The sequence below is a fragment of the Pleurodeles waltl genome, chromosome 9 (genome assembly GCF_031143425.1).
Source record: "Pleurodeles waltl isolate 20211129_DDA chromosome 9, aPleWal1.hap1.20221129, whole genome shotgun sequence".
Taxonomy (NCBI): domain Eukaryota; kingdom Metazoa; phylum Chordata; class Amphibia; order Caudata; family Salamandridae; genus Pleurodeles; species Pleurodeles waltl.
In genome coordinates, this window is record NC_090448.1 from 1,175,220,332 (window position 1) to 1,175,234,143 (window position 13,812).

Sequence of the window (13,812 nt, forward strand, 5' to 3'; positions counted from 1 at the left end):
GAGTAGCAATCCCTTTTGCTGTGTTGATTGTTGCTCCCAAGTATTGCTGTGTTTGGCACGGCTGCAGGTGTGACTTTGCGTAGTTGATTGAGAAACCTAGTTTGTGTAGGGTTTCTATGACATATTTTGTGTGTTGTGAACACCGTTTTAGCGTATTGGTTTTGATTAACCAATCATCTAGGTATGGGAACACATGTATTTGCTGCCTTCTGATATGTGCAGCTACTACTGCCAGGCATTTTGTAAAAACCCTTGGCGCAGTTGTTATTCCGAATGGCAACACTTTGAATTGGTAATGTCTCCCTTGGAATACAAACCTTAGGTACTTTCTGTGTGAAGGATGTATTGGTATATGGAAATATGCATCCTTTAGGTCTAGTGTTGTCATGTAGTCTTGTTGTTTGAGCAGTGGGATTACGTCTTGTAGAGTAACCATGTGAAAATGGTCTGATTTGATGTAGGTATTTAATGTTCTGAGATCTAGTATCGGTCTCAGGCGCTTGTCCTTTTTGGGTATCAGGAAGTACAGTGAGTAAACTCCTGTGTTTAATTGATCTTTTGGTACTAATTCTATTGCTTCTTTCTGTAGCAATGCCTGAACTTCTAGTCCTAGAAGATCTATATGTTGTTTTGACATATTGTGTGTTTTCGGTGGGACGTTTGGAGGGAATTTGAGAAATTCTATGCAATAACCATGCTGGATAATTGCTAAGACCCAAGTGTCTGTTGTTATTTCCTCCCAATGTGTGTAAAACTTGTTTAGTCTCCCCCCACAGGTGTTATGTGTTGGGGATTTGTGACCTTGAAGTCCCTGTTTGTTTTGAGGAGTTTTGGGACTTTGGAACTTTCCTCTGTTTCTTTGAAACTGTCCTCCTCTATATTGTCCCCGAAAAACTCCCCGCTGATACTGGCTTTGGTAAGTGGGCTTTGTTTCTGAGGTTGTGGCTTCTGTGGTTTGCCCTCGAAACCCCCCTCGAAATTGTGTTTTCCGAAATGTGCCTCTGCTCTGCGGGGAGTAGAGGGCGCCCATGGCTTTGGCCGTGTCAGTGTCTTTTTTAAGTTTTTCAATTGCAGTGTCCACTTCCGGCCCAAACAACTGCTGTCCGTTGAATGCTGTTCTCTGCTGCTGTATCTCTGGTTTAAATCCTGATGTACGCAGCCATGCATGTCTCCTTATTGTTACTGCTGTGTTGACAGTTCTAGCAGCTGTGTCTGCAGCATCCATTGCTGATCGAATTTGATTATTGGAGATATTTTGTCCCTCTTCGACCACTTGCTGCGCTCTTTTTTGAAACTCCTTTGGCAAGTGTTCAATAAGGTGTTGCATCTCGTCCCAATGGGCCCTATCATATCTGGCTAGCAAAGCTTGCGAATTTGCAATACGCCACTGGTTTGCTGCCTGTGCCGCCACACTTTTGCCTGCCGCGTCGAATTTTCTACTCTCTTTATCTGGAGGTGGCGCGTCTCCTGAAGTATGAGAGTTGGCTCTTTTGTGCGCTGCTCCAACTACAACAGAGTCTGGTGATAGCTGTTGTGTGATGTACACTGGGTCTGTTGGTGGCGGTTTATATTTCTTATCTACTCTTGGAGTAATGGCTCTCCCTTTGACAGGCTCTTCAAACACCTGTTTGGAGTGTTTTAGCATTCCGGGCAACATTGGCAGACTTTGATATTGACTGTGCGTAGACGACAGTGTATTAAAAAGGAAGTCATCTTCAATGGGTTCTGAGTGAAGGCTGACATTGTGAAATGCTGCTGCCCTTGATACCACTTGAATGTAGCCTGTACTATCCTCAGGTGGCGAGGGTCTTGCTGGATAGCACTATTGTCTGACACTGGTGCGTCATAAAGGTCCCATGCGTCAGGGTCATCTTGACTCATCCCCGTATGTGTTGGGGATTGCATCATTGGTGGAGTGGCTACCGGTGATAGTTGTGGAGAGTGATGTGGGGATGGTGGTGGTGTTATTTGTTTAGCCACTTTTGCTTGTGGCTGTTTGTCCTTGTCCTTGTTTTGGAAGGCAAGTTTTCGTTTCATTCTGATTGGGGGAAGAGTGCTGATCTTCCCTGTATCTTTTTGAATAAAGAGCCGCCTTTGCGTGTGATCTGGCTCTATTGTTTGTAATTCCTCTTCAAATCTGTGTGTCTTCATTTGAGAGGACAATCCTTGTTCCTCTGAATAGGAACTAATTTTCGGTTCGGATGCCGGATGTTTCGGCACCGAAACCTTTTCTGCTGCTTTTTTCGGCTCCGACAAAATCTTTTTTCTTTTCGGCGTCGTGCCCTCTCGGTGCCGACCAACTTCGGTGCCGCTGTCTCGGTGCCGAATCTTTTCGGAGCCACTCTCTCGGGCCCGAGATTGCTGCGTGCCTGTATCTCGACCGGAGTCGGATGACTTCGACACCAGCTCGCCCTTTTTCGGTGCCGATGGACGGTCACCTACTTTTCGGGTTAAGCCATGGCCTGTTGGCGGTGGCGTCCCCTGGGCTTTGGCAGTCTTTTCGTGAGTTTTTTGTTTCGACGTCTTACTCACGGTTTTCGGCGTTTCTTCGGGATCGACGTCCTCCGAGTCCGAATCCTGGATGGAGAATGTTTCTTCCTCCTCCTCGAAACACCCTTGTCCTGTCGGCGCCGACACCATTTGCAGTCTTCTTGCTCTTCGGTCCCTGAGTGTCTTCCTCGACCGAAAAGCTCGACAGGCCTCAAGTATCCTCCCTGTGTTCCGGTGACAAACACAAGTTACAGACCAGGTGTTGATCTGTATATGGATACTTGCTATGGCCTTTTGGACAGAAGCGGAATGGGGTCCGTTCCATCAGCCTTGAAGAGACACGTGGCCGGGCCGACCAGGCCCCGACGGGAATCGAAAAAACCCCGAAGGGCCACCGGAGCTCTTCTCAATTCGGTGTCGATCTGTTGTAACTAACCAGATACCGAACGCAAACAATACCGACGATTTTTCCGAGATTCTAACTAACTTTCCGACCCGAAACACAGAGCGAAAAGGAACTCGTCCGAACCCGATGGCGGAAAAAAAACAATCTAAGATGGAGTCGACGCCCATGCACAATGGAGTCGAAATGGGAGGAGTCCCTCGGTCTCGTGACTCGAAAAGACTTCTTCGAAGAAAAACAACTTGTAACACTCCGAGCCCAACACCAGCTGGCGGGATGTGCACAGCATGTGTATCTGCAGCTACACATGCCATCAAACATATTATTTTAATACATACTATGTACATACATTACTACTCCATTGCATGGGCACCTCTAGTATACTCACAACTCCTACCTCACCCTTTGCGGGGAAAACAATCTAAGATGGAGTCGACGCCCATGCGCAATGGAGCCGAAAGGGAGGAGTCACTCGTAAAGACTTCTTCGAAGAAAAACAAGTTGTATCACTCAGAGCGCATGTGTATCTGCAGCTACACATGGCATCGAACATATATATATATATATCACTTAAAAAACAAACTGTTTCAGTGATGTTATGGTTGGGTTCTGAATTTACTCGCGCAAAACCAGAGAAATTCAGTAGTTAGAGTTATCTCATGTACACTATAATCGAGTATTATATACTATAACTCGTGGCACATGGTAACTAGAACTTGCCCCCCCCCCCATGCACAGCTAATTACTCCACATATTATATCATTGATGACATCTTCTATGGCACCTGATATTATCACCGCAACACTTTCAATAAAAATATTGATAAGAAAACAGTGCATGGAAAGGGCGCGAGTTACAGTGTCTTTGGGACGCGAGTTATAGTCCTGCCCTATTGTTCCCTCAGGTGTTACCCCTGTCATGATGACAGGTATAGAACGAGTGGCTTTTCTCTTTCATGCCAATTCTGGCCCTTCTCTGAGCCAGAAACTTCAGCCCCATGACTCCTTCCTTCTGACACTCGAGGATCAAGACTAGGGCGGGCCTGTCTGGAATGAATAAACAAAGGATACAAATAATATGGAACCACACACTAGTGGTTGTAGAAGCCACAAACTGTGTGGAAACAACATAAAAATAAGGCTGACCCCCCCCCCCCCCCCCCCCCCCACCCAAGTCAAGGTTTGAGGACTTCCCAATGTCCAGTGAAATACTCCTCCAAATGTTGGAGAAACTGTGTGATCCGGGACTGGTGCCTCTGGCAGTCATCTTTGCTGCTAGGTGGGGTCCAAGCATTACAGCGTGAAGCACAGAGGTTCTGCCCTGAGAAGACGAGCCTGCCCCTGCTGCTGAGAGAGAAACAATAGAGGTCTTTCCGCAGAAGGGGCAGCCTTAGAGGGAGCCTATCACAACTGCCTGAAAGAAGAGACGCTGATTAGAGGAAGGGTGACCAAGCTCAACAAGTGATACCTGCACTGCTAAGCCCAGTAGGAAACTGGAGCCGCAAAGTCCTGTGGTGGGAATTGTTCAGTTAATGGGTGCCTCCAGCTATGCCCAACTGGGCCCCGAGGTCATCTCCCCTCTCCTCTATAGCCTGGGAGAATCCAAAGTGATCAATACACAAGGATTCTGGAGCAGATAATGCTGCTTTGTTCTTCCATATGCTGAAGTGGTTTGTTAAACAACTCCTGTTGCGTTTTCTGTGAGTGATTATGAGAATCTTAGTATTTGTCCAATCTGAACCTCCCTCCTACGTTTGTGAGACTTCAAAGCAGGTACATTCCAACGTGTACTTTCACTGCACATCGAACTCTGAAGCTTTGCTTTCGGCAGGTACGAGCAGCCCACCTGTACTTCAGGCGACGTTCTGTCCTGGGCGAGAGTGTACAGGATTCCCACGCAGGCGCTTAGGTGCTGAGTGGAACCAATGCCACCAAGGTATCGATACAGGGAGCCAAGGGCCAGTGCGTGGCCGGTCCGGGATACCACATCCCTTGCAGACTTCAACCTAGAATCAGAGAGAAACGGGCGTCATGAAAGTGCTAATGTACAGTTTGCGCACATGAGAAAAGGCAAATACACACAGACAGGTGAGACTGTAGAGTTCACACACAAGAGATGCCAAACACTCACAAAAAACGACCAACATTGCAACAGAAGACACTGTGCTGTGCACACCATGTTAGACATGATTATCAATGGCAAACATACTTTTGTCTTACTGCAAAATATGCTGACATTGACTTAGGTGATCATGCGTGGTTTGTACACAGCAAGAGACCACACTTAATAAAGACTTCACACACATACAACAGGCTGCCGTGGTGACCTGTACACACAGGTGAGAGGCCACGTTACACTCCATTTGTTAAGATCCCACCCGATATTTCCCCCACAGGTAAACGCAACCTTTCCTGTGAAACTGAGAACTGGCAGGGTCTCTTACCCTGTCACTTAAGCTTGAACGGAAGGGGTGTTAGGAGTCGGACAGCCCTGTCGGAGATTCTCTCGTTCACAGGCGGTATGGAAAACATTACCCACCTGTAACACTAGTTCAATGCCTGCACTGCTCTAGATTCACTTGCTGCACACACGCCTGCTTCCTAGTGATGGGCGTGGACGTTGCAAGTTAGTCGTTCAAGAATAGGTTCTGATTATGATTACCTCCATCCCCCTCTCCACTAGGAGCACGAATGCACCAGGAGGTAGATTCCACTTTTAACTGTGCTCTTCTCGTGGGTAGGTGTAATTAGGTGTACAGAAGCGGAGCATTGAAGTCCATGTGTACTAGTAGATGAGTAAGCATTTAGTAAGACCATGACTGCCAAACGTTACACCATGAGCTCACAACCAGGGAGGTTGGAGGGGCCTTGCAAATTTAAAACAGAACACGCTGCTGATTGTTAGTGTTAAGCTACAATTTCCATGTGCGGTGTTGCTGCAGATCACATGCTGTGCATGGACTGCAGCCAAGGAAGACGCTTGGAACAACGTTTTAAGAACAGCAGGAACGGTTTGAGTGACTTGTACTATCCGCACCCTCACTAAGCATTACTTTGTAAACATTCATGCCGGCCAAGTAGTACAACATGGGTAGCTTACAGATGCTGCAAGAGGAAAGTTGTCTCAGAAATCCACACCGGCCCCTTTTTGTTAGCTAAATGTGCTCCTGGCACACACAGCTCAGCTAAACAACCTGAACGCGTTAGGCAAGACCTGTTCTGGAAAGTGGTCATCTTTGTGAAGCTGCCCAAAATCTACAAAGAGACAATTAGGTTTTTTTCTGAATTATTTTGTGTGATCAATGTAGTACATAAGACCCGTTTACTGTTGATGTAAGGTCCATTCTGTAACAGGCAGCGGTTGCAGGAAAAAAGGATTTTGACTTACATGAAAAGGTAAGCTGACCTTCGGCAAGAAACAATGATGTGTTCTCAGAAAATCCTAATCATTTTACACTTGGTTAAAAGAACGCCAACAGCTCCGCAGCAAAAAAAAGGTAATCACAATGAGGAAGGCTTCTTTCTAAGACAGGAATAGAGGCTCATATGACTTTTTTTTTTTTTTAAGACTGCCATAACATCTTTAACAGGGATTATGAAGCTGGACTGGAGTTCCCTCTTTCATAGGCAAGAGGCCATATGAGCTTCAGGAGAGGCTACTCCTGTCTTTAACAAATGCCTTGCACTGTGCCTTCAAGGGGTTATGCCTAGCAATCGTGCCAAGAGTCACTGCAGTCAACTGTAGGCATAGTGTTCATATGGGTCTGCTTGAGCTACAGTGTGCGGCCTGGTCTGGATCTGTATGAATAGACTGAGCTGGGGCTGGTGAAGGTGCGGTTGATGGTGTCAGTGGTGGTTGAGCTTTCTCTTTAGAATGGAGAAAGCCCAGAGTTCCTCAGAAATTGCCTCTTCTACGGTGAGACACCATTTTTGGCATGTGGCTTATCTGCTGCTGCGGCCATGCAAAGATGTGACTGAAAACGGGATCAGTATAACTCCTTGTTTACCTTGCGTTCGTCTGATCCCTTTGGTCTCTTCCAGAACGGGGGGGGGGGGGTCACCTGAAGTTGAGTCTGATAACAGCTTCAGAAGGTATCTTCAGAGCCGATCTTTGCAGCTGTGAGGCATCCAGAGTGGACTCCAAGTGACACGACCATGTAAGGACTATTCAGCACAGAAAGTGATTTTCAGGACAGACATGCCGCAGGAGGAGCAGTCGTCAACTGACTGTTGAGGCATTTTTAGAGGTGGTTCAAGCCATGGCTTTCATGGAGCCATGAAACACACACAAGGTGATGGAAGGAGTGCTTGCAATTTCTCTAATCATTGACAATCTTTCGGGCAGCATTCCAACCCATTGCTCTTTTGCTCACCATGCCACCTCAGTTTGGACCCAGATATATGCAAATCAGACTTGACCCTGCTCCTCATAAGAACAATCCAGCCTGAACTGGCAGGCCAGGTCCTCCCTGAACCCAAACACAAGCAACCGAGGACCAGTTTTGCCCTCTCTGTGGGCTCATCAACCTGGTACAGCTTGGTTCCAGTGACAGTGAGCATGGGACCCACGTCTGAACTGCTTGTGTTCCGGTTATATTATACACGATAAGCGAACAATGCTTCTTGTTCGAGTTTACAGAGAAAGTTGATAATCTTTCTTCCTACAGAACGAAGCACACAAGGTCATCTACATTATAGCTATCTTTTGGCTGGCAGGTTTGCAGACACTGCGTGCACCCCAGAACTGAAACTCTCTTGTCCTGTTAGCATGAGCTAAGATTAAATAAATGGCAATACAAGCATACTAACTGCACCACAAAACAACAAGCTGGCCTGCTTTTCTAGGTCTTTCACTTGCATCAAGCATGCACTGCATCTAAATGCAAAAGCAAACATATGCTATTCACACAACCAGGTCTGTTCTGCATATGGCAAGAAAAAAATAACACAGAAGCCTTGTAAAAGAAGTCTGAGATATGACCAACACTAGTAAACGTGATGTGGTACCCACCCCCACACACAGGCGCGCACACACACACGTGGATATGATTCAACAGACACGGATAAAGAGATGTGGTACAGTTCACAGAGCAACGCGTGGCTTCACTATACTCCTGAAACACTGGCAGAGTACTACATTGGGGATATCTGATTCTGGTGAAAGTGGTGCATCCTGTGATCACACCCTGCTGCAAGGGGACCCAGGGAGGAGTGAGAAATATGGTCTTATACTCCCCATCTGATGTGAGCCTGTGTTTTCAAAGACAGCAGTGGCAAAGACGTGAACCCAATGTCTGAACTCATGGAGGGCAGTGCAGTACACCAGAGCTGTGAGTAATTGCAACCTGCACCTCCAAAGATACAACACTCCAATTATTAGAAACACTGGTGCAACTTTAGATGAATTTGATACAGCTGATTTCTCAGATAATGGAATTTGGAAGGTTATAGCATTTCCTTCATTGAAGAGTACTGAAAAGTTGCTTAAATGTTGCATCAGTGAAAGGACAGACCAGGTTTTCCCCCACCCTTCCGTAACAACTCTGGTGACTTGAATCCTTCTGCATCAATTAACTCTTTGGCATTTATGAGTGTTTTGAGGAATTAAATCAAAATAAAAAGCATTGTAAATTTTACCTCCTGCATAAAAATCCACAATTCCAGGTGACTTGGAAACAGTGAAACAGAAGGAGCTTGTGGAGGCAGCAAAAATGTTCAAGGGGCAAACTTGCTATTCAGTTTGCAATAGATATTGCCTGCAGTATCAAGACGTTTAACACAGTTGCTGGCTCACCAAAGAAAAGCAGCCCATCCCCAGGTGTAGAAGCTATAAAACATGCTACTACTAGTCCAAGCACACCAGCTGAAGTCAGTCCCCTAGAGGGCTTACTGTGGACTGGTCAGATTCCTGGCAATGAGAAGAAGCCAGGTCCTACAAGAGGCTCCGTGGAAGCCGATGTGGATGCAACAGTAACCAATGGACCATGAGCTGTTTATTCACCCCTGTATACCGTACAGTGCTGCAGTCTGAAACTTGACTTCAAATGGGCTTCTTACTATCATGTCCCAGAGATGGTTTTGTTAACAGTGAGTATCCTTTTTATTTTAAGTCTGAAATTGGGACTGAAATTTCACTTTAAGTGTTAAAGTTTATAAAGACACTTTTTGTAATGCAGATGAGATCCTTGGGTGTACAGAGAGCCATGGAGCTCTGATGTCCCAGAGCCAGTAGGGTTTTCCCACAGTTGCAAGGGTGGCAACAGGCAGCAGGGGGTGAGATCTGCTGTAGAGAAGTGGTGCCAGGTGGTAATGGCAACCTCACCTCCCAGGACTTATGGAGCAGGTAGTAGTGCACAAGAGAAGCAGCTTGGGAACCGTTTGTTTGGCCTCGTCAGGTGACTTCACACTAATTTGGCTCAATGGAAGATCCTTGTTGGAAAGCAACATGCCACGAAAAGAAAATAAACCAAAGTCTGGAAAACAGAAATAAAACATTTTACATCAAGACTTGTGCTCCCTAAAGATCCACCAGCTGGACAGCAGGGAGGGGATGGTCCCGGAATCCATGGATGAGTTCCCGAGAACGCAGCCATGAGCACCTCCCTATGAACACAAGGTATACATCTTCCTGTCCAAACAGAGCTGGTGAGACACTATGTTGAATTTGTTTACAAAATGAAGGGCTGGGTAATGTAGCACTTGTCAAGTGGAGGTGGTGTAGGAAGTTGGCTCTGTATGTACTATTTCAAAGTAAGAAATAGTGTGCACAGAGTCCAAGGGTTCCCCTTAGAGGTAAGATAGTGGCAAAATTAGATTATTCTAATGCTCTATTTTGTGGTAGTGTGGTCGAGCAGTAGACTTATCAGAGGGTAGTGTTAAGCATTTGTTGTACATACACCGGCAATAAATGAGGAACACACTCAAAGACTTACTTGAGGCCAACAGGTTTTTATATAGAAAAATATATTTTCTTCGTTTATTTTAAGAACCACAGGTTCAAGATTTGAAGTAAACACATAAAATGCAAGGTGCTTCACACAGGTAAGTTAGGAACTTTGAATAAAAGCAATATCATATACAGTCTTTGTTAAAATGGCAATAAGCTATTTTAAAAGTGGACAGTGCAAAAATCAACAGTTCCTAGGGGAGGTAAGTAAAGGTTAGATTGTGTGGTAAGTAAGACACTTACAAGTCTCAGTTCCTGGGCATAGGCAGCCCACCATTGGGGGTTCAAGGCAACCCTAAAGTTACCACACTAGCAGCTCAAGGCCGGTCAGGTGCAGAGGTCAAAGAGGTGCCCAAAACACATAGGCGCCTATGGAGAAAAGGGGCGCTCTGGTTCTAGTCTGCCAGCAGGTAAGTACCCACGTCTTCGGGGGGCAGACCAGGGGGATTTTGTAGAGCAGTTAGGAGGAGGGGTGGGGGAGATCAAGTAGGCACACAAAACACACCCTCAGCGGCACAGGGGCGGCCGGGTGCAGTGTGCAAAGCAGGCGTCGGGTTTTAGATAGGAAACAATGGAGGGACCGGGGGTCACTCTAGCGGTGCAGGTAGGGCATATGGGGGCTTCTCGGGCCAACCACCAACTGGGCTAGGCAGAGGGTTGCTTGGGGGTCTCTCCTGCACTTAAGTTTGGTTCCTTCTGGTCCTGGGGGCTGCGGGTGCAGTGCTTGGTCCAGGCGTGGGGTCCCTTGTTACAGGCAGTCGCGGTCCGGGGGGCCTCTGGATTCTCTCTGCAGGCGTCACTGTGGGGGCCAAGGGGGGTCATCTCGGGCTACTCACTGGGTCGCAGTCGCCTCCCTGTGGATTTCGTTCTCTGGATCTCGAGCCGGGGGCGTTGGGTGCAGAGTGGGAAGTCTCACGCTTCCGGCCGGAAGAGTGAATTCTTTGAAAGTTGCTTCTTTGTTGCAGATTGTTGAGCAGAGCCGCTGCTCACGGGAGTTTCTTGGTCCTGGGGGTCAGGACAGTCCTCTGAGGCTTCAGAGGTCGCTGGTCCCTGTTGGATGTGTCGCAGGTTTCTGACTCTGGAGACAGGCCGGCAGGGCTGGGGCCAAAGCAGTTGTCGTCGTCCGTCGTCTCTGCAGGCTGGTAGGTCAGCAATCCTTCTTTGTAGTTCAGGTTGCAGGAATCTGATTTCCTGAGTTCTTGGGTGCCCCTAAATGCAAAATTTAGGGGTGTGTTTAGGTCTGGGGGGTTAGTAGCCAATGGCTACTGTCCTGGAGGGTGGCTACACCCTCTTTGTGCCTCCTCCCTGTGGGGAGGGGGGCACATCCCTAATCCTATTGGGGGAATCCTCCAAAACTAAGATGGAGGATTTCTAAAGGCAAGGGTCACCTCAGCTTAGGACACCTTAGGGACTGTCCTGACTGGTGGGTGACCCCTCCTTGTTTTCCTAATTATCTCCGCCAGCCTTGCTGGAGGGGTGGGCATCTCCACTAGCTGGGAGGCCCTGGGGCGCTGTAACAAAGGGGGTGAGCCTTTGAGGCTCACCGCCAGGTGTTACAGTTCCTGCAGGGGGAGGTGTGAAGCACCTCCACCCAGTACAGGCTTTGTTCCTGGCCACAGAGTGACAAAGGCACTCTCCCTATGTGGCCAGCAACTCGTCTGGTTTGTGGCGGGCTGCTAAAACTAGTCAAGATGCCCTCTGGGTGCATGTTACAATAAATTGCAATCTGGCATCAGTGTGCATTTACTGTGCTGAGAAGTTTGACACAAAACTTCCCAGTATTCAGTGTAGCCATTATGGAACTGTGGAGTTTGTGTTTGACAGACTCCCAGACCATATACTCTTATGGCTACCCTGCACTTACAATGTCTAAGGTTTTGCTTAGACACTGTAGGGGCATAGTGCACATGCACATATGCCCTCACCTGCGGTATAGTGCACCCTGCCTTAGGACTGTAAGGCCTGCTAGAGGGGTGACTTATCTATGCCACAGGCAGTGTGAGGTTGGCATGGCACTCTGAGGGGAGTGCCATGTCGACTTAGTCTTTTTCTCCCCACAAGCACACACAAGCTGTGAGGCAGTGCTGAGTGAGGGGTCCCCAGACCTTACCTGGCATCAGGACCCTGGGTACCAGGGGTACCAGTTACAAGGGACTTATCGGAGTGCCAGGGCTGTGCCAATTGTGGAAGCAAAGGTACAGGTTAAGGAAAGAACACTGGTGCTGGGGCCTGGTTACCAGAATCAAATCTTAGCATCAGCAAAGGCAAAAGGTTAGGGGGTAACCATGCCAAGGAGGCATTTCCTTATAGGTGGTCACTTTGGTCAGGCTCCCCACAAATAACCTGAAAGGTGGGACTTCAAAGGCTGGGAGACTGCTGGTTTACATGGCTAATACACGCAAAGTGAAACGATGGCCAAAGCGATAGCTAAACAATCCGATCTCGGAGTAACTAAACCAAGAGTGCATATTTTCTCAGACATAAGCCGAGAGATGGCAGGCAAGAGACGTGAAACACAAATGTCTAAGAAGAACTGCAAAGCGAGGGTTCTTTAAGTCTCCTGTGGTTCCTGCAAGACTAGGCATTAAGTATGAGGGGTAGAACTACAGTTTCATTCACTGCGATGCTGCTGGAAAGTCACAAAGCACCGATGGGCCCTAAAGCGCACTGGGTTGAGTCCCTTTCCTTCGTGATGGCTCAGAATGCTTCCAGTTATACTAGGATCCTCTGATGTTCATCATTCCTTACTTACTGGAGGAGTGTTGAAACCTGCTGAACACCATGTCTTTGTGAACTGCGTTACCAGAAGCCTTAGTACTACACCTGCGTGTCCCCCTTCAGGGCCTGCAATGCTAGACTACTATTAAGAAAACAATGTTCTCAGCAGAAAAAAATATTTTTACCCATGCTAATGTGATTTAGCACTTTTACTGAAACACAGCTGAGAGCTGTTCCTTTTTCCGGGTAACGCTGCATTGTGCAGTCTGTTCTAAAGCAAACAGCTAAACCTACAATCAAGGAGCTCTCCAAGGGACAGCTAAGGTCTGGATGTCGACTGCGCCCACTCACACCAAGAACTGTTCATGGACCGTCTATATGAAAAAGGTTCTATGCATGATGAGTAAAGTGGGTCTCTTGGAATCAAAAGTTATCCTTCTCTGTTTTCAAAAGTCAACTTATCTTGTTTGAAACTGGAGGAGTTTTAAGAAGATCAGCTGGAGTTTTCCAGTAGGATACATGCTTGGCCGATGTTCGAGGCAAAAATATAAACACGTGCTGTCCCATGCAACTTTCCAGCTCTGGAGAAATATAAATGAATAAGGATGAGATTTGGGATACTCTTGATTTGCAGGTTCAGCATGAGCTGGAAAAAGATGTTCTGGGTGTGACCTAGGCAACTCAACTAGAAGTTTGAATCCTTGGCACATACATACTTTGGTTTCACAATTGTTTTGAAGGCAAACAACTCTTGTACTTAATAAATAGACAAGCTGCTTAAAGTTTGTGAACTATTGTACACCTCTAAATTTATAAGCTTCCCCTATGTTTTTTGGCCAAGGTAGCGTTGATTAACATGTTTCAATGGCTTGAAACACGGTCATAGTTTTAATTATTTTAGCAGATAAATATAATCTGAAAGGATACTTGAAATTCAAGTACAAAAAGGGAGGGTTATCAAGGGTCTGTCAAAAATAAATGCAGGAGTAATGAGGAAGATGTTATTTGAGCTACTAGCCAATTCCAACAGCTGGAAGCACATTTATGGCTTGCAAGACACCCAGACAACGCACGGCCGTCTCATTTGTTGACACAATCAGTAAATGTTTTATTCGACTCTCCTTAGCCATAAAGGGTCATAAACCAGTTACGATAAGCATAAACACATTTCATCAGTACCAAAAATACAGGACATCTTCAGGTAAAGGCATCTTATAGTTTACAAAAAGCTAAAATGACACCTCCTCTAAAAATGA

The 13,812-nt window shown here is 46.7% G+C and overlaps 1 protein-coding gene and 1 pseudogene across 4 annotated transcripts in view; one reads left to right on the forward strand and one right to left on the reverse strand.

The window, feature by feature from the left end:
• The window catches only part of HEATR5A (HEAT repeat containing 5A), a 362,218-nt gene that overhangs the window by 175,731 nt on the left and 172,675 nt on the right, over positions 1-13,812 (reverse strand). For all 4 annotated transcript variants that reach the window (XM_069209087.1, XM_069209090.1, XM_069209089.1 and 1 more), the window contains exon 19: positions 4,739-4,898. In XM_069209087.1, coding sequence (XP_069065188.1) covers positions 4,739-4,898 — 160 coding nt within the window. The remainder of the gene's footprint in view (positions 1-4,738; positions 4,899-13,812) is intronic.
• Positions 5,708-8,880, forward strand: LOC138258668 (U2 small nuclear ribonucleoprotein A' pseudogene; annotated as a pseudogene).